The sequence below is a fragment of the Rissa tridactyla genome, chromosome 10 (genome assembly GCF_028500815.1).
Source record: "Rissa tridactyla isolate bRisTri1 chromosome 10, bRisTri1.patW.cur.20221130, whole genome shotgun sequence".
Taxonomy (NCBI): Eukaryota; Metazoa; Chordata; class Aves; order Charadriiformes; family Laridae; genus Rissa; species Rissa tridactyla.
Genome location: NC_071475.1, coordinates 19,818,219 through 19,841,092, shown reverse-complemented (window position 1 = coordinate 19,841,092; position 22,874 = coordinate 19,818,219). Strand labels below are relative to the sequence as shown.

The 22,874-nt window shown below is 51.2% G+C and overlaps 1 protein-coding gene across 1 annotated transcript in view; it reads right to left on the bottom strand.

The window, feature by feature from the left end:
- Nucleotides 1–22,874, bottom strand: part of BSN (bassoon presynaptic cytomatrix protein) — a 101,490-nt gene that overhangs the window by 60,746 nt on the left and 17,870 nt on the right. Inside the window, exon 2 of the mRNA XM_054216765.1 lies at nt 14,346–14,745. Within this exon, the coding sequence (XP_054072740.1) occupies nt 14,346–14,745 (400 nt within the window). The remainder of the gene's footprint in view (nt 1–14,345; nt 14,746–22,874) is intronic.

The following is a 22,874-nucleotide window of genomic DNA, read 5'->3' as shown; positions in this document are numbered from 1 at the left end:
CATCACAGCCGACAACCCGGTCTGCAGGAGCGGGACAGCGTTTCATGAAATCTCAAATTAACCTGACAGGCAGAAGGAAAAAAAAAAAAAAAAAAAGCTGCTCTTACTTGTAAAGAGTGTATTTTTGATTAAAGCATCACAGCTGTGACAGACAGCTATCTCCAGGCAGCCAGCCTATGCCTCTGGCAGGACATCCATCGAGGTGCTGGAGCGAGCGCAGAGGAGGGCAACAAAGCCAGTGAAGGGCCTGGAGAAGAAATCTTATGAGGAGCAACTGAAGGAGCTGGGACTGTTCAGTCTGAGGAAGAGGAGGCTGAGGGGAGACCTCATCACTCTCTACAACTACTTGAAAGGACATTGTAGAGAGGTTGGTGCTGGTCTCTTCTCACAAGTAGTTAGCGATAGAACAAGAGGGAATGGCTTCAAGCTGCAGCAGGGTAGGTTTAGGCTGGACATTAGGAAAAAATTCTTCACAGAAAGAGTGGTCAGACACTGGAATAGGCTGCCCAGGGAGGTGGTGGAGTCACCATCCCTGGATGTGTTTGAGGCTTGTTTAGATGTGGTGTTAAGGGATATGGTGTAAGGGAGAACGTCGTAGAGTGGAGTAGATGGTTGGACTCGATGATCCCAAGGGTCTTTTCCAACCTAAATGATTCTACGATTCTATCTCTGAAAAAGTGCATGGTTTCTATAAAAGCATTTCTAACTCAAGCCCGACATCGTCTGCAGGTGCCGAACGCACCCAGCGCCTCCATGACGGCTTCCGTCCACTGGTGCCGCCGCCGCCGAGGAGCAGGCTGGAGTAGGTGATCGGCAATGGACGCCGCAGCACTCTGGGAATGGCACCGTGTCCATCCAGACGGAAAGGAAACTACGGAGGAGCAAACGGCGCGGTTCAAGCTGATTTCACCCCTCTTTTTATTTGCCAATTAGAAACCGCTTTGGGAGAGAAACAATAAATCTTGTCGCCGTGCCCCGGCCTCAAACCCAGGCGACTCGAGTGTAATCACAAGCCACGGGACTGACCCTGATCTACGGCACGTTTCTCACAGGAGAGATACCGGGAGCGATCGCTGCTCCCTCCATTTTCAGGTGTTCAGCCGGAGAGGTCTCACTCCTGATTTTCAAGTGTTGTGCATCGAAACCTCCAGCTGAACAGCGGACTGCAAGCAATCAGACCCAAACTGCCTTAAATTGGGTGGATAAGGGATGGATTGGCTGGCGAGAAGGAAGCAGCAGGACCTGTGCACCAGGGAGGGGAAAAAACATTTTTACATCCAAATAAATACCACCTTCCCATAAGCTTTTCTCTGCCCACAGCCTGGTCTGTTAACCCCCTGCCTGGCTGGGCTGGCCGCTGGCACTCGGCGGAGAAAGGGAAGGAGGAGGAAGAGGTCCGAACCGCAGCATGCAGCAGGCGTCGGGATGCAAAATGGCACGCCGCGCATGACCAACGTCACCTTGGGGGATGCCACTCATTGGTGCACAGCGACCCGCTCGCCCGGGGAGGGGGTCTTGCCATGCCCGAGACCTTTGCTTCCACCAGGTTGGGTGGCATGGGGCATCTGCCTGCAGCTGGAAGACATGGGAAAAGGGGTTGGCTGGAGAAGAAGGGGGACTTGGGACAAGAGCTTGAGCCGGCCAAAACCATCAGGAGGGGCAATGAAGCCTTCACTTTTTACAAAGAGTAACGTCGCACCCAATGTTTGCTCTTGGTTGGGGTGGCACAGCTTTGACATCGCTTAATGCAGGGGCGCTGGAGCTGTTCAGAACCCTCCAAAGGACACGTCCTTCAAAACGATCAGATCATGGGACTTTCCTGGGCACATCTGTAAAAACTTTATGCCCGGGATCTGCATAAAGCATTATTTCAACACATCCCCCGGGTCACGATGAGAATTTAGCACCTGGAATTAGTTATGGAAAACAATATTTCAGAAGCCACTGGACTTTTTTTTTTTTCTTCCTAATTCAATAAAGCAATAACGATCGTCTGCTGGGAGCAAATAATGGGATCCCAGAAGCAGCTCAAAGACAGATGGCAGCAGCAGCATGCCTGTTTGGTGATATTTCTCAAAGCGCTCTCCAATTTGAAAGCCACCATCACATCATCTGGCAGGTCAGAACGTAACGCGGAGTTCGTAAAAAAAAAAAAAAAACCAAACAAAAAAACAACCCCCCAAAACCCCCAAATATCAGGGCATTAGGTGGCCTGGCCCAGCATCTCAGTACTGGCTTAGGATTCTGAAAAAAATAAAATAAATCAGGATTCATGCCCCAGTCTGCCAAAGGTCCCTTGGGCAGGTTGCCCAGGAGCAGATGAAAGCAGCACGCCTGGGTACAAGGGCTCAGTTTAACCGGGCTTCACCTTTGCAGTGTACATGGGAGGGGAAGCGGAGGGCGGGGGGAGCTCCTCGGCTCCAGCACTCTTGGTCTGGCATTAGCGCATCACGCTCCACCAAACACCAAAGGCATTCGTTTTTCTCAAAGCTGGAAAGGTTTCGCCATAAGTCGAGCACCTCCTGCCCGCTGAATGGAGGCAGGCCTGCTCAAGGACAAGCCTCTCCCCGCAATAAGCATGCTCATTATTTCTGAGGAATCCAGAAATTCAGGTAATTCAACTCCTCCTCAGGTCCCCAGGGCGATTTTATCACCAACCACTAGTTTTTAGCCAGACTTTTCCACTACCTCTGGTATTTTATCTACTGGGCATCATGTTCCGTTCACAGGGGGGAAGGAGCGGCAGTGCCTTCCAGGAGAGCAGGAGAAACATGGGATGTCTGCCGGGGAAGATGCGGTACATCCGAGAGCGCAGGAGGGGCTGAGCAGAACCAATGTGTGGCCCAGAGCCACGACGAAGTTGGTTTTGGAGGAGCCCCACACCCGAGGGGACGTGGCCCTTCCAGCTTTACCCCCTGCCTACGTCTTTAGGCATCGGGGTACTCTGCAATTAAGAGAGGGAGGAAGAAACTCCTAAAACTAAAATTCCCAGGGGAGTTCCCACTCCTAGAGCCCAGCCTAACAGTGTCCCCAGCTCCGGCACACCACCTGGTTGCCGCACTATACGCGCACCCCTATCCATTTGCATCCTGAGCAGGTTTTTAACAGGGAACGCTTGCTGAGCCCGCGTTTCCTGCAAAGCCGAGTTACATGCAGCGACAAGCTCGTTTGCTCTTTGGGGACAGGGCTTCAAATAGCTGCTCGCTTGTGGCAATTAAAACAGGCAGAGCACTGCCACCGACTCGGCGAGCCTGCACTGTGACTGATGCAAGCGCCGTCTGTAGCGCTCTGATAAGGATATTGGATGATTCAGAATCATCTAGGCTTTGCTGAACATATGAGCCCGAGTGTTTGTGCTTCTGTTTCTGTCTAACGGGAATAATGTGTCATGCCCATTAGAAGGGGGAGAGGGCGGCCAGAGGTAGGTGGGCACCAAAACTTCCTCTCCACAGGACCGATGGGCACCTCTGTCCTGCCCGCCACTGGGGTCTTTTCCATGGAGGTCTCCAGCTCCAGGGTCTGGCCAGTCCAACCCCGCGGCTCGGACACAGCAAGGGGGTGACAGAGCAGGTGGGGAGGGAGCAAAAAGTCAACGTTAAGTCTTCTTCCCATCTTGGGGGGGATTTTGTGAGCCGCCACTGGGCAGCAGGACTGCTCTGCAAGCAATTAGGGCTCAATTAAGATGCAGGAGATGGGCATCTAAGTGGGCAGGGCAGCAGGCAAGGGAGGAAGGGGAGGGACACACCTGCCCTTCAGTCTTCAAAACTGACTTCCAGCTGGTTTAGAGCCGTGGTATGTCCATGCCTTAAGTCGTTTTGACAAACCTTTAACCCCACAGGCCTGCTGCATAGTCTGCTCCCACCCCATTCAGACCACATCTCGCTCTCTGGATTTCCCTACAGAGCCATTCCAACACGTTGGCTTTGATTCCACCCCGAGCAGAAAGCCAAGCCAATGGCACAACCTATTTACAACATGAACCAAATCCAGAACCAAAACATCCCGCCCTTCGGCTGCCCTTGACCAAAAGGTTTACAGCTGAGATAAAACGGCATTTCAGAGTTAAAATAACCAGTGTTCATAACGCAATTAGCACCGTACCCCCTCAGTTAAGGGCTGCCCAGGAGCACGGCTGCGTATTCCATCTCCGAGATGAGGAGCTGGGTGCAACAGGAGGGTGAGGTCCGGGAGCAAGGCTGTAGAAGCTTGAATTAAAGTGGTGAGGAACACCTCAGCAGATGTGAACTGCTGCCCCACAAACACCTTGCTGCATTCACAGACATTTCTGGCACTTTTCAGTCTGCTACGCTACGTAAATCCCCTTTTAGCACCTAAACGTGACCATAGCCAAGAGACGGACAAAAGACGGGGTCAGGCAGAAGCAAGCTGGGTTGCTGGGGATGGGAGCCCACACAGCTCTATATGTAGCATCCGGGATCAGCTAAAATTCAGGTCAAAAGAGATGCTGCTGAGAAGTCACCACCTCTGCCAAGCGCTGCTATCTTCAAAGACCAGATGGACCAGCCAGGGTAAAGACAGCCACATCATGGCATCTCCTTCTGTGCTGGGGCTCTGCCGCACCGGAGATGCAGCCCCGAGACAGCGTTGTAGGAGATGCAGAGCGGGGAGCATCCGACATCCCCCATTATAACCACCCTGCTTGTAGGAAGATGGTAAATAGGAATTAATTCAGCAGGGATTAATTCAATCCCCGTTGAGGCACTGAAAGCACCTGAAGTTTCCTCCTAAGGCCTCCCCGAAGGCAGCTCAGTGTTTTACCACCAGGCACATATCGCAAACGAGACCGTACAAGCCGGGGCTATAAAGCCCTGTACAATTGCCGCGCTCTGGGGTATTTTATGTGCAGTGAGCGGGATCCGGAGGGACACTCAACTCCATCTGAGATTTCGTGTGCTTGACTGGTAGGAAAACCTTCAGCAGCATCCCCACGAATAACACAGCTCCATCCACCACCACAGGCTGTAAATGATCTTATTCCTCTGCCCGAAGATGTCCATGAGAGGGAACTGAAAGCAAATAACAGGTACAGCGAAGGTGTCAAAAAAGATGGGGAGCCTCTGACTTGGGCCCTGCTCTGCTTTGGAGAGCTTGACAGCCGTTTGCGATCCTCAGCTTGCTTTTCTTTTCAATGATTGAACGATATGTGAGTGGAGAGCTAGAGGAAGGCCACATCTCATCCAAGCACACAGCTTGCTGTAACTTAACGCACTGAGGGAAGGACGATGCAGGGCTCAGCACATGCAGCTTGCTGGGCTCGGTGTTTATCAAGCAACAGAAGATGCCAAGAACACAGGCTGCTTCCCATCTCTCAGGAGTATTCATCTTTACTCACAGAACGGTTTGGGTTGGAAGGGACTTTAAAGACCATCTAGTTCCAAGCCCCCCGCCCTGGGCAGGGACACCTCCCACTAGACCAGGCTGCTCAGAGTCCCATCCAGCCTGGCCTTGAACACCTCCAGGGATGGGGCATCCACAACCTCCCTGGGCAACCTGTTCCACCGCCTCACCACCCTCACAGGAGAGGAATTCTTCCTAATATCCAACCTGAATCTACCCTCTTTCAGTTTGAAACCCTTACCCCTCGTCCTGTCATTACACCCCCTGATCCAGAGTCCCTCCCCAGCTTTCCTGTAGGCCCCCTTCAGGTACTGGAAGGCTGCCATAAGGTCTCCACGGAGCCTTCTCTTCTCCAGGCTGAACACCCCCAACTCTCTCAGTCTGTCCTCATAGCAGAGGTGCTCCAGCCCTCTGATCATCTTCGTGGCCCTCCGCTGGACCCGTTCCAACAGGTCCGTGTCCTTCTTGTGCTGAGGACTCCAGAGGGGCACGCAGTGCTCCAGGGGGGGTCTCACCAGAGCGGAGTAGAGGGGCTGCATCACCTCCCTCCACCTGCTGGCCACGCTGCTTTTCATGCAGCCCAGGATGCAGTTGGCTTCTTGGGCTGCAAGCGCGCATTGCCGGCTCATGTTGAGCTTCTCGTCCAACAGCACCCCCGAGTCCTTCTCCTCAGGGCTGCTCTCAAGCCATTCTCCACCCAACCTGGATCTGTGCCTGGGATCGCCGTGACCCAGGTGCAGGACCTTGCACTCGGCCCGGCTGAACTTCATGAGGTTCGCACGGGCCCACCTCTCCAGCCTGGCCGGGTCCCTCTGGATGGCATCCCTTCCTCACAGTTGTTTCCATTACCCCTCTCTCTCTACCTCAGCATCGCTCTGACGTGTGGCAAGCCACGCTCTCCCATCCCCTCCAAACAATTCAACATCTCGCTGCAGACCCCCCTGTGTCCCCACCGTCAGGTCCCCGCTGCGGCAGTTCATCGGGGGCAGCCAGCAGCGGAGAGGAGCCACCATGAGCAACACCAGCCCTATTAGTCACCGGGAACCGTTTAGCCAAGATATTTTTTGACATTTTCCACAAGTGAATTTTGCATTATTTGAATCATCTACGCAGAGCGCAGCAAAAGGCAGCATACTGGGAGGAACAGCCAGAATTACTCATGAGCTTCCCCCCCCCCCCCCCCCACTGTTGGCTGTAACTTAAATTGCGATCTATCGAACAGACAAGTCACACGCTGCTGCAGACGCCTGGGAGAAGCCCCTGCTCGGGCTGCAGCAGGGGCTGAAAAGGCAAACGAGCCATTTATATGTAGAAAGCCTCAGCAAGTTCTCCAGCTTCGTATTGTTGCTTTATTCAGTGCTAATCACCCCATTAAAAAAAAGATAGAGCAGGAATAAAATAATAATAAAAATCCCCCTCTAACCAGGAGATAACAGAAGCATTTTTCGCTGCAAGACTGCAGATAGAGGATGAAATGTGGGCTCGGGTACTTGGTGTAGGGATAAGGGGATTAAGAGGTAAAGGGCAACGGTGAGGAAGGGCTAAAATACAGGAGATACAGACACACGCAACCTGTTGGCGGAGATAAATGCAAGTTTCCTATCAACACTTTCTCATTATGAAACTATACAGAATACCCATTGCAATCACAAAAAGCGTATTTTTTTAGTGCCTAGCTTTTCCATCGTGCTCCCAGCATGAGGTGCTCTTGAAGAGAGCCCTTGGGCTTCTTCGAGGTGGGCACATCCCCAGGGAGCGCTGGTCCCAGCCTGCCCGTGCTGCTGGTCCCAGCGCCAACCCCCGGCATCGGGAGGGGAACTGCCCCACGCCGCAGACTGGGACAAGCATCCCGGCCCCAGCGGGATCTTCTCGGGGCAGATGCAGCCCAAATCGCTCCGTCCTTACAGGAAGGCAGCAGCCGAGACGAGCCCTGGCTCCCGCAAAGAGCATCACACGCTGCGTGCGCAGGTCACTGCTGGCTGAAGCTCTGCCTAAAACCAAATTGGAATAAAACTCGCATTTCTCTCCTGTTGCGCAGGCTGATCCGATGGAAAATTTCGCCCGGATCTGCAACGTAACGCTAACGACAGATTTATTTTTACAGCTATACCGTGAAGAAGGATGATCTCAAAAGAGAAATCATTCTGAAACGGGCAACTTGACTCAGCGACACGGGGACCCGGCTGGATGTAGGGTGCAACCTTACCACGTACGCACACGAAGAGCTGTCTAACACCACGGCAGCACGCAAACCCTGCCTGCCCGAGGGCGTCCTGCCTTCCAATCTGATCACGGGAGGAAAAACGACATACTCCTGAACCTGCGGAAAGTGGGCACAGAAGGGAGGAGCGCTGCCTGCAGAGCCAGCCCCACGGCCTTCCCTCCCCAGCCACCCGCTCCTCTGACACGGCCACCACGAGCACAACACCCGGGGGTGAAATCCCCCACCGGAGACACACTTATTGTTAAATATTATCCCCCCTCTAGGATCCGCTTTTTGAGATCCAGCATTTTTCAGCCCTTTCTTTAAAGGGAGAGGAAACTACAATCTCCAAACACAGCCTCATGTTTCTGTACGCGCAGGAACACCTCCTGGAGACGCGGTGCCGCACGCACGCCGACAGCCGAGGCTGGAGCCTGCTTCACTGGTGGGAAAAGGAATAGCTGGCCGGGTCCCCAGGGCAGGAGAAAACCTTGTCGGCTTTGCCGTTCGGCAGGAGAAGGGACCGCGTAAATGGAATCTCGTGGCTCCTCCTCCACCGTCGCTCCCGTTGCAAGGAGCTAAATCAACCTCGGAGCTGCCGCACCCAGAGAAAACTCGGCAATTTGGGAGATGTCACACCAGCATCACCCCACAGCTTCTCAGCAAAGAGCCAGGAAGGAGAAGGACCGCTTTGATTGTTTGAAAAGGCAGAGAGAGACAGGGGAGATTAAATGGCTCATAAAACTCATGTTTAATTATCTATCAGCAAGCATATTTCATTATCTATTTTCACTCAGTGCTCAGCCCTTGGTGCCCCCCGAGCTCGCTGGGCATAGCCCGGAGTCCCAGCAACCACCCCATCGACACCCAGGAACGACGGGGCACAATATATTGTAAAAACGTGGCTTCGAGCCACATAAATTACAGAAACATAAATTACAGTCGCGCTCCGACGACCTCAGGGTTACCCAGACCACAAGGGACCTGCGCCCAGCTATTCCCCACCCCAAACCGCTTTGGCACCTGTTAGACCCCAGGGTAAAGCTGCTGATGCCAACAGGGATTTTGCCCATGCTCAAACGGCGGGCGTCAGAGACCTGTAAATGTTCGGATGCCCAGTGAAAGACAGGCGGGAGAGGAGAGGGATGAGAGGAAGAGATCGGGGACCCACTGCTGTTCACAACGGCCACCATTTTAATGCAGAACTAATAACCCCCCCGGGCAACCTCGAGCATGGCCCTTTGCTTGCGGGGCCGCTGAACCAGCAGTCACTAGTCAAGCCAAAGCCTCCTGAAGGGTAAAGACTTCAGGTGGGGCCCTTAATTCACTTAAAAAAAAAAAAAGGGGCAGGTTTTACCAAAAATTGGACACTAAAACATTGCAAGGTATAAAATTAAGAGAATGACCCAAATGAGAAATTGGCATTTGGGAAGAGCAGTACATGAACACCTTCCCAATGGCCCTGACGCGGTTTTAATTTCTTTGAAGGCGTTTGCTAAATGAATGAGGCGACGCTGCGGGCAGGCACCGCTCCTGCTGGTGGAGCTGGGCTGGAAAAGGCTTTGGACCGAGGCCACCCCTCCAGCGGTGACGAGCCCTGCTCCTACCCGCAGCGACGCTCTGCTGAGCACCGTGTCACCCCTCTGCTTCCTACAGCTCCTGCTTTGCTCCACTTTACCTGAGTTTTCTTACGGTATTGAGCAGAAAACCATCTACTGTTACATTACGATAAATACAGCCCTACACTGGACATCCGTACTTACACGGAGTATTTAATGCTCATCCCTCCAACTGATGGTCTGTTTTCCGTTCATACAATCTCAACATTTACCTAAAAACCTTCACATGATTCTCGTGGATATCTCCTCCCGCTACAGATAACAAGGGCCGCGGAGAGGTTTTCCTCTCCCCAAAAAAAAAAATCACAACCTTGACCGCTGTTGGGAAACCAACCAGCCAGTTTTTAATCCTCCCTGAGACTTTTTACGCTTCCCTTGCCAAAGGTCTGCGATCAAAGGTTGGCGATGATCTTACATGGCACGGAGCACAGAGGGAACAGATTTCTTTTCAAATATTTTCAATATTTCATATTTTCGTATTATATTATATTCAATAATGTAAAAAGTACAAAGAATCTCCTTCAATCTCCTTAAGCAGAGCTAAAAACGTGGACCAGAACTGAAGTTTTAACAAGTATTACCACTTCATACAGTCACAAATACAGCAAATACATTCGGAATGGCTTGGGGACAAAAGCAGGGACTTCAAAGAGAAAGTAATTTGGTGAAGAACACACATGTATAAATATGCTCCTTTTATTCAGGAAGGGAGAAAAAACTATTGCGTACATCTGAATACTAATGAAACTGCATCTGACGAGCATGATTTCAAATTGAAAGAAAAAGCACAATGGAAACGTAAGGAAGAATACAAAGATCTCCTGTAATCCCAAAGCGGTTCCAAGCAAACCTATTGGGCAGCCAGACATTTTGCGTTTCACTTCAGCGCTAACTAAAGCGCCTATTTTAATGCTGTGCCACCGCTCTTGATTAAAATCAAAACCAAGTTCTAAATTTATTTTTTTTTTTCCCTCATGTAACACTTCGGATGGGGAGGAAACGAATTAAAGGAAAATGCCGAAAACACGTTAAGAGAAACACCGAAGAAGAAATTAATTTCTCCAATTAGCAACGTGCGGCGGCACTTCAAAACCCCAGAGAAACAGAAAGGATGCCGGCGGGTTACTTCTTGTGATACCAAACAGAGCAAATCCAATCAGATGAACATGCCGCAGGATCAGCCAGGCGAAAGCCACGGGAGCAGCATTACAAAGTGAAAGATGTATAAAAAGAGGATTTTCTAAACCTATTGTAGTGGCTTGAAAACTAAGCTATTTTCCCCCGGAAGAGATGACAGCCTTGCCGGTACGGTCCTGCAGAACAAGCTGTCCAAAAAAAAAAAAAAACCCCAAAAAGACCCCCACAACCCTCAAAGACAATACCGAGAAAAACCAGAAAAAAGTTTTAATGAGAAATTAAAAATCCTACTAGAACACCGGGGCTGCAATGTTGCCTTTAAAATAGCACATCTCCGTTCAAAAGTCTACTCCCTACACGGGCGCGTAAGCAAACTGTTAAATTTTACCGTGCTATTTCATAACTTCTTGCCTTTAACAGTGCCAGCGTAGCTTCCTACTTCCCATTTCCCCTTGCTTAAAATAACCATCGGTGGCAAGAGCCCTGACCTTCAGGAATAAGTGAATGAAGGAGAAAACCGGCACGCCAGCACGCGACCAAATTGAAAACGATGACAGCAGTTATTTCGGAGCAGGGAGATGAACAGAGGGGAGAATATGATTACCTACATGTAAAATATTGAGTGACACCGGCAGCAGACAGGAATTTCTGTTTGCCCAGTCTTGTGAAACAAGAACGAGCTGGTGCTCAAAGGAATCATAAAAAACCAAAAAGATAATTTTTTTTTTTTCCTCAGCAAGCAACCAGCTCAAGATGCCACAGAGGCCAACTGCTCCGTCATGATAGAAACTGATTACTTGCCTTTAAGATAAAATAACCATCAAGCCACACGAAAAAGAACAAAATAAAATAAATTAAAAAAAGACAAAGAAAAATAATATTTCGAAGGAACGTACATGCTTCTGAGCAGAAGGTATCACCTAATGATGGAGCTAAGGTGTTCTGCTAAGGGGTACGGTTAACCCTCCTCAGAAAAATCTGATCCTGGTAAGCAGCACAGCAGAGCGTGATGGATGACAGCTCGTACACTGAGCTGTGGTTATTTTACTTATATATATATATAAAACAGCTATTTTATAGCATATATATAAGACACCTCATGCTTATACAAACGCCTTATTTTCAAAACAGGCTCTGGAAAGGGGTTTCAGAAGTCAAGGCACGTGGCTGTGTCGTGCCAGACAACGACCACCATTCCCACCTCCCCACACCCGCGGCTCCTGGCAGCCCCACAGCTCCTGCAGGAGAGGATGGACCACGTAAAAACACAACTTCGGTTTTCTCAGGTTGGGTTTTCTTCGAAAACGGGATATTTTCAATGATTTAACCCTGGCTGGAAGGCCTTGAAAGCAGGAAAAGAAGCTGCAAATCCTGATCTACTGCAGCACAAAGCAGAAACATCACCTGTTCATGTGCAAAGGGATTCATAAGGAAATGCCCTCTGCTCGGCACTGGGGGGGGCCCCACCTCGAGTGCTGTGTCCGGTTTTGGGCCCCTCACTACAAGAGAGACACTGGGGGGCTGGAGCGTGTCCAGAGAAGGGCAACGGAGCTGGTGAGGGGTCTGGAGCACAAGTCCTGTGAGGAGCGGCTGAGGGAGCTGGGGGTGTTCAGCCTGGAGAAAAGGAGGCTGAGGGGAGACCTTCTCGCTCTCCACAACTCCCTGAAAGGAGGGGGTAGCTGGGGGGGGTCGGTCTCTTCTCCCAAGGAAGAGGCGATAGGACAAGAGGAAACGGCCTCAAGTTGCACCAGGGGAGGTTTAGGATGGATATTAGGAAAAATTTTTACTCTGAAAGGGTTACTAAGCATTGGATCAGGCTGCCCAGGGAAGTGGTTGTTACCATCCCTGGAGGTACTTAAAAGACAGGTAGACACAGTGCTTTGGAGATATGGTTTAGTGATGGTTTTTGGCAGAGTTAGGTTGATGGTTGGACTCGATCTAAAAGGTCCCTTCCAAGCTGGGCAATTCCATGAAAACCCAACCCCACAAATGACCTCATTAGCAATACTGTGCAGCCACCCCGCAGCACCCGCCGGGTCTGAGGGACCAGACGGGGTGGATGTTTTTCCCTGTGAGGATGGTCAAGCAGTGGAGCAGGTGGGGCAGGCAGGTCCACCCTTGGGGGCTTCTGAGACCCAACTGGATAAAGCCTGGAGATCCCTCTCCTGATCTCCGCTTTGAAAGAAGGTTGGACCGGATGACCTCTGCAGGTCCTTTCCGACCTGGCTCCTACCTTCAAGAAAGAGAGCAACCTCCGAGCTGCCCCTCGTTAACCCTTTTTAAGGCCACCAGACTGCTTCAGGGGCCTTTCTGTGCAGCTCTAGAGTAGCAGCACAAGTGATTATGCCAAGGAAAGCGAGTCACGCTTTGGCAAGGCAGGAACCACCGCGGCACCCCCAGCCAGCCCATCGCACGCAGCCAACACTTCTCTTGGACAATGGTTTTCATCCCCCAGCTCTCTCCATGACTGACTTACAAGTCATAAGGTTGCTTGATATTGAAATACCCATTAAACTCAGAAAAACAAAACAAAAAAAACCCACCACCACTTTTTTTTTTCATCCCAGGTCCAATTTTTTGCGTTGGATGTTTAAAAATGCTCCGCAGTCAATCGCATTTCAGAGGGAAGAGAGACCTAGAGATGCTAAAGGCAGAAATTGGGGCATACACACATTTTAACACGGGTATCTGCAAGAGAGACGCGGGGCCGGAGCCGCTGCAGGGGAGCTCTTGGGCAAGGCTGAGGAGACAGGCCCAGGCTGACCAGAATCAGAGCAATTGATGCATTTTTGTTGGTTTATTTGCTGTTTAACTGCTGCTATTCAGCGCAGTTGGTCAACTTTCAATGCAGTGTTTGGACAACAAAATAAATATTTAACAAAGCAATTTAGAAGGGAAACAAACAGAAGCGTGACCCATGGCCTTTCCTTGCAGGTGCCTGAATTTCCACCTCAGGGCTCTTTATTAAGGTCTGAGACCTGATACTAACGTTCACAGGGGTAAGTACCCTGGGGTACTTTTTGTACAGGGGTACAAAAGCAGCACGCAGCTAATTACGTCTCACGATACCAGGGGTATCGGCTACTCCAACTCTCCTTCCACCAGGAAAAGGGACCAGAAGGCAGGAGTCTCTCTCAAACAACGATGTTTAGAAACCACCAGGTCTGGCGTCAGGAGGAAGCATTGCATGTTTACCCAAAACAACAATAAAAGATGGGCACCCAGGGGACTTCAGTGCCCAAATCCCGCTTTCTCACACACCGGAGTGGCACAGTGGCTTTCCAAAGCGTAGCTGAACGTCTCTGTTATTAAGCCTGAGAGTAGGAATACCCACGGTTTGGCTCTTAAACAGCTGCAAAAAGCATCCACGTCCCTTCCCACCCTGCGCGGAGGTCTCTGACCTGACGGAACAGCACGAGGAGCCCCACAGCCCAGCCAGCCCCAGCACCCCCCTCTCACCGCCGCCGGATCGTCCCCTGGCAACCCGGCGCATCCATTTCACACATCCCACACGGCGTGAAACGCTCCCCCAGCGAGGCATCATCTCACGCACGACTTCGCACTCCTCTCCTGCCACCGAGCCTGATGCTGCCTGAAACTCACCCGCCACCAAAACATCATCACCTGGGATGAGTCAGGGTTTAAGACGATCGACACCTCAGGGCTGCCAGCAACCCCACTGTTCCCCTCCCACTGTTGAGTCCTTCAACTTTAGGGCAGTTTTGTGTATGTGGACATCACCTCAGCCAAGCATTCTGGGGTCCCAGCAATGGAGACTGAACCTCTCTGGTGGTCTACCACTTCCCTTTAACTAGTCTACCTCCCCCATCTCATTACAGCTCACGTTATCGCAATCATCCCCTGATTAACCAGCAGAGCCCTTGCTCCTGGGCAACGCTTTGCAGGTGTCAAAAGCCAAGGTGCAAAGTCTGTGGCTTGGAGACAAGAAGAACCTCTCCCTGCAAACCTCGGTGGTGGCCACCCCAGCGCCCACCCGGGAAGGCTGCCCGAGGAAGAGGAGGCGTTACCTGGGTGAGGTGCGGGTTGGGGTTGAAGCCGCACTGGTTGCAGACTTTGCTGTGACACTGGGTGCAGGCGTTGAAGTTGGGCTGGCCGGGGGAGGAGGTGAGCTCCGTCGTCTTGCATATGGGGCAGAGGGTGCTGCTGGGGAGGGGGGCGATCTGCGGGACCGAGTAGGGAGAGGTAGGGGTGCTGCCCCGGTCCGGAGACACCGAGGGAGACCTCCCCGAACCCTGGCTCCTGGCATCCACCTGTAACATCTTCCGTGGTCCCTCCGCCGACGGTGCGGGCTGGCCCCGGCCCCTCATCTCCCGGGGGCTCTGGGAGCTGGGCACAGTCTGTGCGAGGGAAGGGGATGGTGACCGCTGGCCTGCGGGCTGGTCCAGCTGCTCCGGTCTCCTCGGCGCGCTGAAACACCATTAAAAATACACAGAATAAGCCCAGATTTAGTACGTTCAAATCATGGCAGTCAATACAGAAAACCTCTACAACGCCCCCTCCGCCCCCACAGCGCCAGCTCAGCCGAGGAGGCACGGCCGAACCAGGCTGCAAACGGGGGAAACCCTTCAGATGGGCAGAAGGATACGCTTTACCTTAGGAAACGAGGCACGATTTCAGCTTTCTCTTATATAACCCCACAGCAGAGATGTAATTGAATTATTCGGCGTATTCCCAGTTGAACTTTGGTCAGAAATTTGCACAGAAAACAGGAACGGGAAGTTCGGGGCGGCTCTGCCTCCTGCCAGCCAGGGCCTCCCCGATACTTCTCCAGCACGAAGAGGCAGCAGCAACTCCGGTTTGCAGATTGCGGGCCCCTTTCTGCCAACCCACCCTAAACCATCTCCTCACAACCTACTTTTATGAGCTGCTGCGAAGCAAAAGGACTGTAAAGAGCCCTATTCGCCAAAGGAAAACCCCTCCGGAAACCCAAAGGGGGCAGGAGAACTACTTATACCCTCTGGCTCATCAAGCTACCCCTGTGCAAGTCACAGGTGAAAGCAACCGAGGGCTTGTTTCCCCGAGAGCCACAGCAGTGGGAAATTAAGAGAGAGGGCATCAGCTCTGCTTTAGTAATCATTACTAAATCCAGAAACATGGGGAAGAGGAGCTTAAGTGGGCTGGCTGCCCCCCAGCTGAACCGTATTCTGGTTGATGGGAGTCTTGGCTGGGCAGAAAACCAGCCGGGATGCACCAGGTGGCCAGGACAGGGCTACGAAATCTTCCCGTGAAACCCCAGCTGCCCAGAAGGAGCAACGCTGAGCTCGACGTCGTGCCCGCTGCTGCTCAGGCAGCAGTGCCCGCAGCCTGCGTAGGATGCTCAGCGCCCCGCAGCGTGTGCTCCCCGCAGCTCAGGGAGAGGGACCAGTGGCCCCAGGGAGCTCCGGAGCATCTTCAGCTGCAGAGGCTTTGAGTTCTGGTGCTGGAGAGCAGGGCACGAGGTCCCGCACGTCCCAGCTCCCACGTTATCTCAGTGCAGGTGCCCTGCCCCGGGCTGCTGGCAGACCGCGAGCGCATGAGAGCGAATCTGCGATGGAAGACGTTTGTGTAATTACGGGGGGGTTGAGGTAACAGAATCATCCGATACACGTGCTCATCAAGTGTTTCTCAAAAAGGCAGAAGCCCTCGTGCCCTTATTACCTGCGATCTACAGCTGTTTAAGGAGAAATATTACTCAGACTCTCAAATTTAATAAATTGTTGATTTACCCAAGCAGGGTCTGACCTTATAAAGGTTTAAAAAGGGAACTTAAATGCATAAAACTAATGAAATTCAAAGTGCATGTTGCCACAGTAATAGGAAGCCGGATGAAAATAAATATTAAAATAGCACTTTGGGAATATTTTTCGGCTGCAGATTGAAACCCACTTCTCTGAAGGAGGAATCGCACGATAATAATAACAAAGCAAAGCAATAAGGGAGTAACGGATCTGCTCCAGCCTAAAGAGCAAACGGCACCTGGCCCTGCAGCAAGACACCCGCAATAAGCGTGGTGCGCGCATGCTGCTCCTCCATCCTGAATTCTGACGCCCTTGGGTCGGGAATTGGGATTCGCCTCCTGATGCCGAGGGCTGCCGAGCTGCTGCCCCATAAAACACGTGGCATCCGAACCTGGTGGGTACGGGAGAGCTCAGTCCTAGGCACCAGCAGAAAGTACCGTCGGAGAACAAAATGCATTTTGTCTCCATAAATTTAATTCTTATAAACCCAGGGTTTATGCATTAGAATACGTACTATCCTAATGGTGTATTAAACAACACTGAAATCACAGTATTTGAAAAAATTAAGGTCTACGTGGTCAAATAACCGTTGTTTGGAGCAAGAGAGTGGTTATTCCACTGCAAATTTCACAATTCAAATGTTTGCCACCAAGCGGGAATTCTGACTCCAAGCCAGCTCTGACCACAGCAATGCCACTCAACTACGGATTTGCTTCCCAGCTCAGGGAGAAATGGAAAAAACTTGCAGCAGCCACCCACGGTGGAAGCCTTTAGCAGTATATTAGTAGCTACCACCTATTTTTGCAGCTGGTATTGGTAGAACTAGCAGTCTGGATTACTCCGTTCAAGTATCTTTCTTTAAATAAAGGTTAATTTTTTTGCTTAATGATTTTTTTCCAGCAAATCAAGGTGAGGAGCACTGTACCTCTAAAGCTGCTCCGTCAAGAGGAGCTGCCACACAAGGCACAGACAAGTTTACAACGTTTCCTACCCAAAACAGTCTGCGGGCCTCTTGAAAAAGCTAAAACCCGTGAGAAACAAAATACACAAAATGCTGTTATTTTGCCTTGAGCATCATTCCCGGCGCCGGACAGGGAGGAGGGCAGTTGGGCACTCGCTGCCCTGTGGCACAGTGCTGCTCCAGAGATGCTCTCCCAGCCCGGGACGGAGCTCCTTCTGGCTCCCTTCGCCTTTTCAGGTGCAAAGAAAAGCCGTGCACCACCTCCATCCCGCTCCCAGCAGCTGTGTCACTCTGTGCATTTGTATCATCGCTGCATTTATTTATTTTATAATTACCCGAGACGCCTCAGCCGGCCGGTGACATGGGCTGGGCTGTCTCTCGCTTGCATCAGTTGAGCGCGTCCATGAAATGTAAAGACCAGTAGGAATCATCTCGTCTGTCAAATACAGTAACTGAATACGGGAGAGATGCCCCAGGGAAGAACAGGAGAACAGCCGTATTGAGTCAGACGCCGGCCCACGCTCGTTGCATCTTTTGCTAGGACGCTCCAAGGTTTGTATGTCCTGTACCCACCTATGAACCCTTTTGCTGTCGTCGCACAAGTCCAAATTGCGGCTCGTCCACTTTGTTTCCCTACAGCCCTCTTTATCCCTGACAAAAACATTAACCAGCAGCGGGATGCTAACCAGTCCCAAAGGAATTCCACCCCACCCCGGTGCCACTAGGTCGCTCGTTAACAATTAGATTGAGACGTCTTGATAAGGCAGGATTTCACCCGTTTGATGGGGGCTGTATTAATTTTGCGCCCCCCTCACTGTTGAATTAGTCATATTGGGTGATGCTCAGTCAAACGTCTTTGCCGGGTCCGAATTCAGCAGCGCTCTCACAGCTACCAACAGAGTTATCATTTTGTCCATGTAAAAAATATCCAGTGCGTTTGACTAAGCTTATTAACAATTATACCATCGAGGTTTCCATTTATTATAGTCTGTCTATTAATGCTTTATCAAGCGAAGGTCAGGCAGGCAGCTCTATTAACGCGCCCGCAGTCACTGGCAGGTTGGGCAGACAGGAAGACGCCGTTTTCTTCTGATTTTTTTTCTTTTTAAATTGAAAAACGGCGGCTTGCTTCTTGCTTTCTAAACCTCCCTCCGTTCCCCAGCGCGAGGCTGACGCAGCATCGCTCCGAGCCGCAGACAGGCTCCTGCCCCGCCGCGGCCCAAGCAATGCCCGCCGCCAGCCCTCTGCCCCTCCGCCTCTTCCCCAACCTCCTCCACGGTTGTCGGAGCTCAACTCCGACCACCCTTTGACCACGGGGCATCGAACCAGCCACGGCAGTGGACGGCACTGGCCTCTGCTTTCTGCAGAGAGGAATATTGCATGGCACCGCCCAGAAGTACGCGGGGTGGCCCTGGCTCTGCAACGTCCCCCAGTTTCACTCCCAGCTCTGCGGCGGATCCCTGCCACCTCTCTTACCTTCCCTACGCTGTGTAAGAAGCACCTGCCTGTCTCCCGAAGTGAAGAACTGCCAAAAAAAAAAACCAAAAACCCACAAAAATTAACCCTCAGCTCTGTGCAAGAGGGGAGGCTAAAGTGCACGTTGCTTGCCACCGAGCCCGGGGCTAAAAATCACCCCGACAGATTAATCCGTACCCAGGTCTGCGTCTCTGTCAGATACTTCTGATTAAAAAGGCGCGGAACTTCCCTTGTTCCACTGGGGAACAGGCAGGGACACGAAACCAGCCTTTCTATTCAGGGCTGGTGCGAGCCTCCTGGCAGGCTGGGAGGAGATGGAGAAGGACGAGGAGGGAGCAGCTGACTGAGATGATCAGAAGCACGAGCAGCATAACGAAAACCCAGGGTCAAAGCGATCCTTCACCAAATCATGCGGTGGAGGATGTCACAAGCACCTCAGATTTCTTTCCTGTCTGATTTTTTCCCTTCCGCAAAAATGTCAGGTTTTTCACTGAAACAGCAAGAGTTGGGAAGGCTTGAAAAAACAAAAATCCTATTTACAGCCCAAACAAATGTTCGATTGTTTGCTGGTTAATGTTTAATTTCAGAAAAAAATTATTTGTCCTAAGCCTAACTTTTGACGGCATAGCGGCGCCAGTGAAAAGACGTCAGCAGCTTTAAGGAAGACGAAAGCCATACGGTGACAGAGCAGTGGTTTACAATCCCGCTCCAGTAAATTGGTACAGCCTCGTTATTTGGGAATTCCCAGGTAAAGTCAGGGCCTGTAGAAGGGAACAGCTCTGATTTCAATCACGTAGGTTTGCTGGTGCCACGAGACTTTTACAGACAAGACCCAAGGAGCCAGCACCCCAAGAGGTGTCAACAAGTCCTTTTCCATACAAGATGCTGCTGTGGGAACAATAACCATTGCAAGGGAAATGCCAACACCGTTAACATCTTGGCTGTAAAACCATAGAATCATAGAAAGTGTTGGGTTGGAAGGGACCTCTAAAGGCCATCTAGTCCAACCCCCCTGCAGGCAGCAGGGACATCTTCAACTAGATCAGATTGCTCAGAGCCTCATCAAGCCTGGCCTGGAATGTCTCCAGGGATGGGGCCTCCACCACCTCTCTGGGCATCCTGTTCCAGTGTCTCACCACCCTCAGTGTACAGAACTTCTTCCCAATGTCTAATCTAAACCCGCCCTGTTCTAGTTTAAAACCATCGCCCCTCGTCCTATCGCTGCATGCCCTTGCCAACAGCCCCTCCCCAGCTTTCCTGTAGGCCCCCTTCAGGGACTGAAAGGGGCTCTAAGGTCTCCCCAGAGCCTTCTCTTCTCCAGGCTGAACAACCCCAACTGTCTCAGTCTGTCCTCATAGCAGAGGTGCTCCAGCCCTCGGATCATCTTCGTGGCCCTCCGCTGGACCCGTTCCAACAGGTCCATGTCCTTCTTGTGCTAAAATCAATAATGACGTTAACTCAAATCTACACACATGGCTGGTAACTCAGTCTTGTTCAGGCGTGGTGTGCGGAAAAGCTCGAGAGAAAGGATGTGCAGTGGTTTCCCCCTCATCTCACGTCCCCCCCCTTGAATGCATCAGTCATGTCTGTCTGCTGGGCTGCCACCAAACCGCGGCAGTGCTCACATCTGCGGGGGCTTGGCATTTTTGGTCCAAGTAAATCCTTCAGGAAATGCAACTGGGAAGCATGGACCGCATCCCTTTGTCTGGAGGATGTTTAAATGGGTCTCCTGCTCGCTGGGCAACCGATCTAATTACTGCATTATAGTAGATAAAAAGAACATGAAAACAAATGGCACCATCACTTTACAAAGAGCATGCCGCCTTCAGGCTTTCCAAAGGAGAGCTGGATTTGTCCGTGGAAGGGAGCTCCTAGCTTCACATCCGTATCAAAAATAAGCAAAACGGGGACAAGCAAGTCCTTGCTATGAGTAGAAAAAGAGGAAAACCAAATGACTGCTCACCTGCAGTAAAACCAAGGGTACGAGGTGCAAATGCACCGAGGTGAAGCATGGAAAGAGAGAAGACGTGTAGACACTCACACCCAAAAGAGGGAGGCTGGGTTAATGAACGAGAATTAGAGCTGCTCAGCTACGAGCAGAGATTTGACCTAGTTGGTTCAACTGAAACCCGACGTGAACATCCACATGACTGATTTTAAGAATCACTGAACATAACCTATTTAGGAAAAAAAAAAAAAAGAGGTAGTTAAGCAGAGGGGGAGCTGCACTCAAGGTTAAAATGGCACTGGGTTTGACTCAGAGAAACATAATTCCTGATGCTGATGGGTCAGCATAGGAACTGCGTGGGATACTATCAAACATTAGCTGGTATACACCGCCTATCAGCAAGTCAGACTCGAAAACAGGATGTGCAACCTTTTAATAAATAAACAGAAAAAGAAGCGCCTGACGCGGAGGGCCTCCGGTTTCAGCCCCATGTACTGACAGTCTCACAGGAGCGATGCTAAAACATCCACCGAGCTTGGGAGGCTCACCGACGGCAGCCTCCCAGCTCCGAAAGTGCTACGTCCAACACGGGGGATTCTCTATCGGACTATGCTTTGACAAAAAAAAAAAAAAGAAGCAGTTACAGAATTAAAAATCAGCCCCTGCTTGAATACAAGTGCCCCCGGCTTAATTACATTGATGTCCGCGCGGGAAGAAGTTTATAGTAGAAATGTGTGTGCTGGATGGTTTAAAAACAGCGAATGCCACGCGGCTGAAAAGGAAACAGAAAATATGAAATGGTGACTAGAAACTGTCAGGCAGTATTTTATTAGATGCCAACATGAGCACTCTTGCGAAAGGCCACGGTGTTTAACGAATTGCTTTTGTGAGGAGTGGAAAAACCCTGTTCTCCTGCAGCTCTGTGCTCCGGGGCTGCTTTATCTCCATCCGGCATTTTCCCTGCGACCGAGGCATCCCTGAGGCGCGTCTCCTGATGCCCAACAGGGCATTTGAGCTCCTTGCTGGAGGGTTTCACCCTGTCCGGGTAATCATTCGGGTCCCTAACCCCCTCCCACATACCAGTCTCACAAACACAGAGGAACACGATACCCTCTTACCCCCCGCCTCCCTGTTAACCCCCGCTGGGGCTGGGGTTCATGGAAGGGGCTGCCAGGCAGGCGGCGGCATAAGCCACCTGCACTTAACGCACCAGACTAACGACCTTCCCCAGAGGAACGGCATCCCGGCACGATGCTGCCGTGGGGCAAGCAGCACTGCGATGCACGGCGTGCCACCTTCCTCCTCTGGTTTTGCAGAAGATAACACACGCGGCGCTGTTGCCAGCTTTTCCCTTACTTTAAAATGCAGAGGTCTACACAATCCATGGAAAGGTAACAAGACCATAGGTTGTCCGGTTTACATCCACGTTACAGGTGCACGATTCGGTATTACGCAAAGTCAAGATGAGGAAAAGCCTCGGCCCACCACAAACCGGTTGTTCTCCAACTTACTAGCCTCCTGTCTAGTTCAGCCGAGAATCAGCCACGAGCGAGCGCATCAATGTCACGCACGCTGCTGTAGGAAGCACGGTTGTCAAGAAGCATCTGCCATCTTATTAGCTGAATCCTACGTACCAAAAGAGGGGTTTATGACCAATGTAAGCTCTAAATAAACATCTACTAGCTTATTTTCATTCCTGCACACTGCCTTTTTGTGTTCGTGAATCATTATCGAATGCAGTTGGACTGGATGATCGCTGTAAGTCCCTTCCAACTCAACCATTCCATTCCATTCCATTCCGTTCCATTCTGTTTTAATTTTGCTATGTGGCAAATAAATACTGAATTTGCACCTAACTCGGCCTTGGTTGGACTAAGCATTTTCCGAGTACCTGACCCTCCCTGGGGCGCTCTGCAACGCAAAACTGGAGCAAGGGCTGCTTGTGCCGACCAGCCCAGCGTCCCCAACTTCTCCCCAAAGATTCCCAAGGTCTGATGTCCCCTAGTCACCCTGCGTAGACCATGATGAATATCTGCAACTGAATGCAAGGCAACTGATCCTTATAGAGTCCAGAGCAGCCCAAGACCTGAACCGGAGTCAGGGGAGACTTTTGCATTATCTCCCACGAGCCCTCGCAAGCCACAAGGTCGCCAAGTGACCCCCAGACCACCATGTGCTGCTCTGAGGAGCTGCTTTTTCAGCTGCTGATGCCCAAAATGTGCAGCCACCGCTGTCGGGATCTTGGCCAAGCCCCTCAGAGCCACCAACAACTGGAATGACAGAAAAGCCTGCAGGTAATGGTCTCGGTCCAAAATATATCAAAGAGATTTCTTCTGAGATAGCTTTACAGGAGCAGGCACGCCGAAGCTTGAAAGATTTGAATGGGTCTCCTTTTCAAGCGATATAACTGTTGTTGAGAACATTTATGATCTTG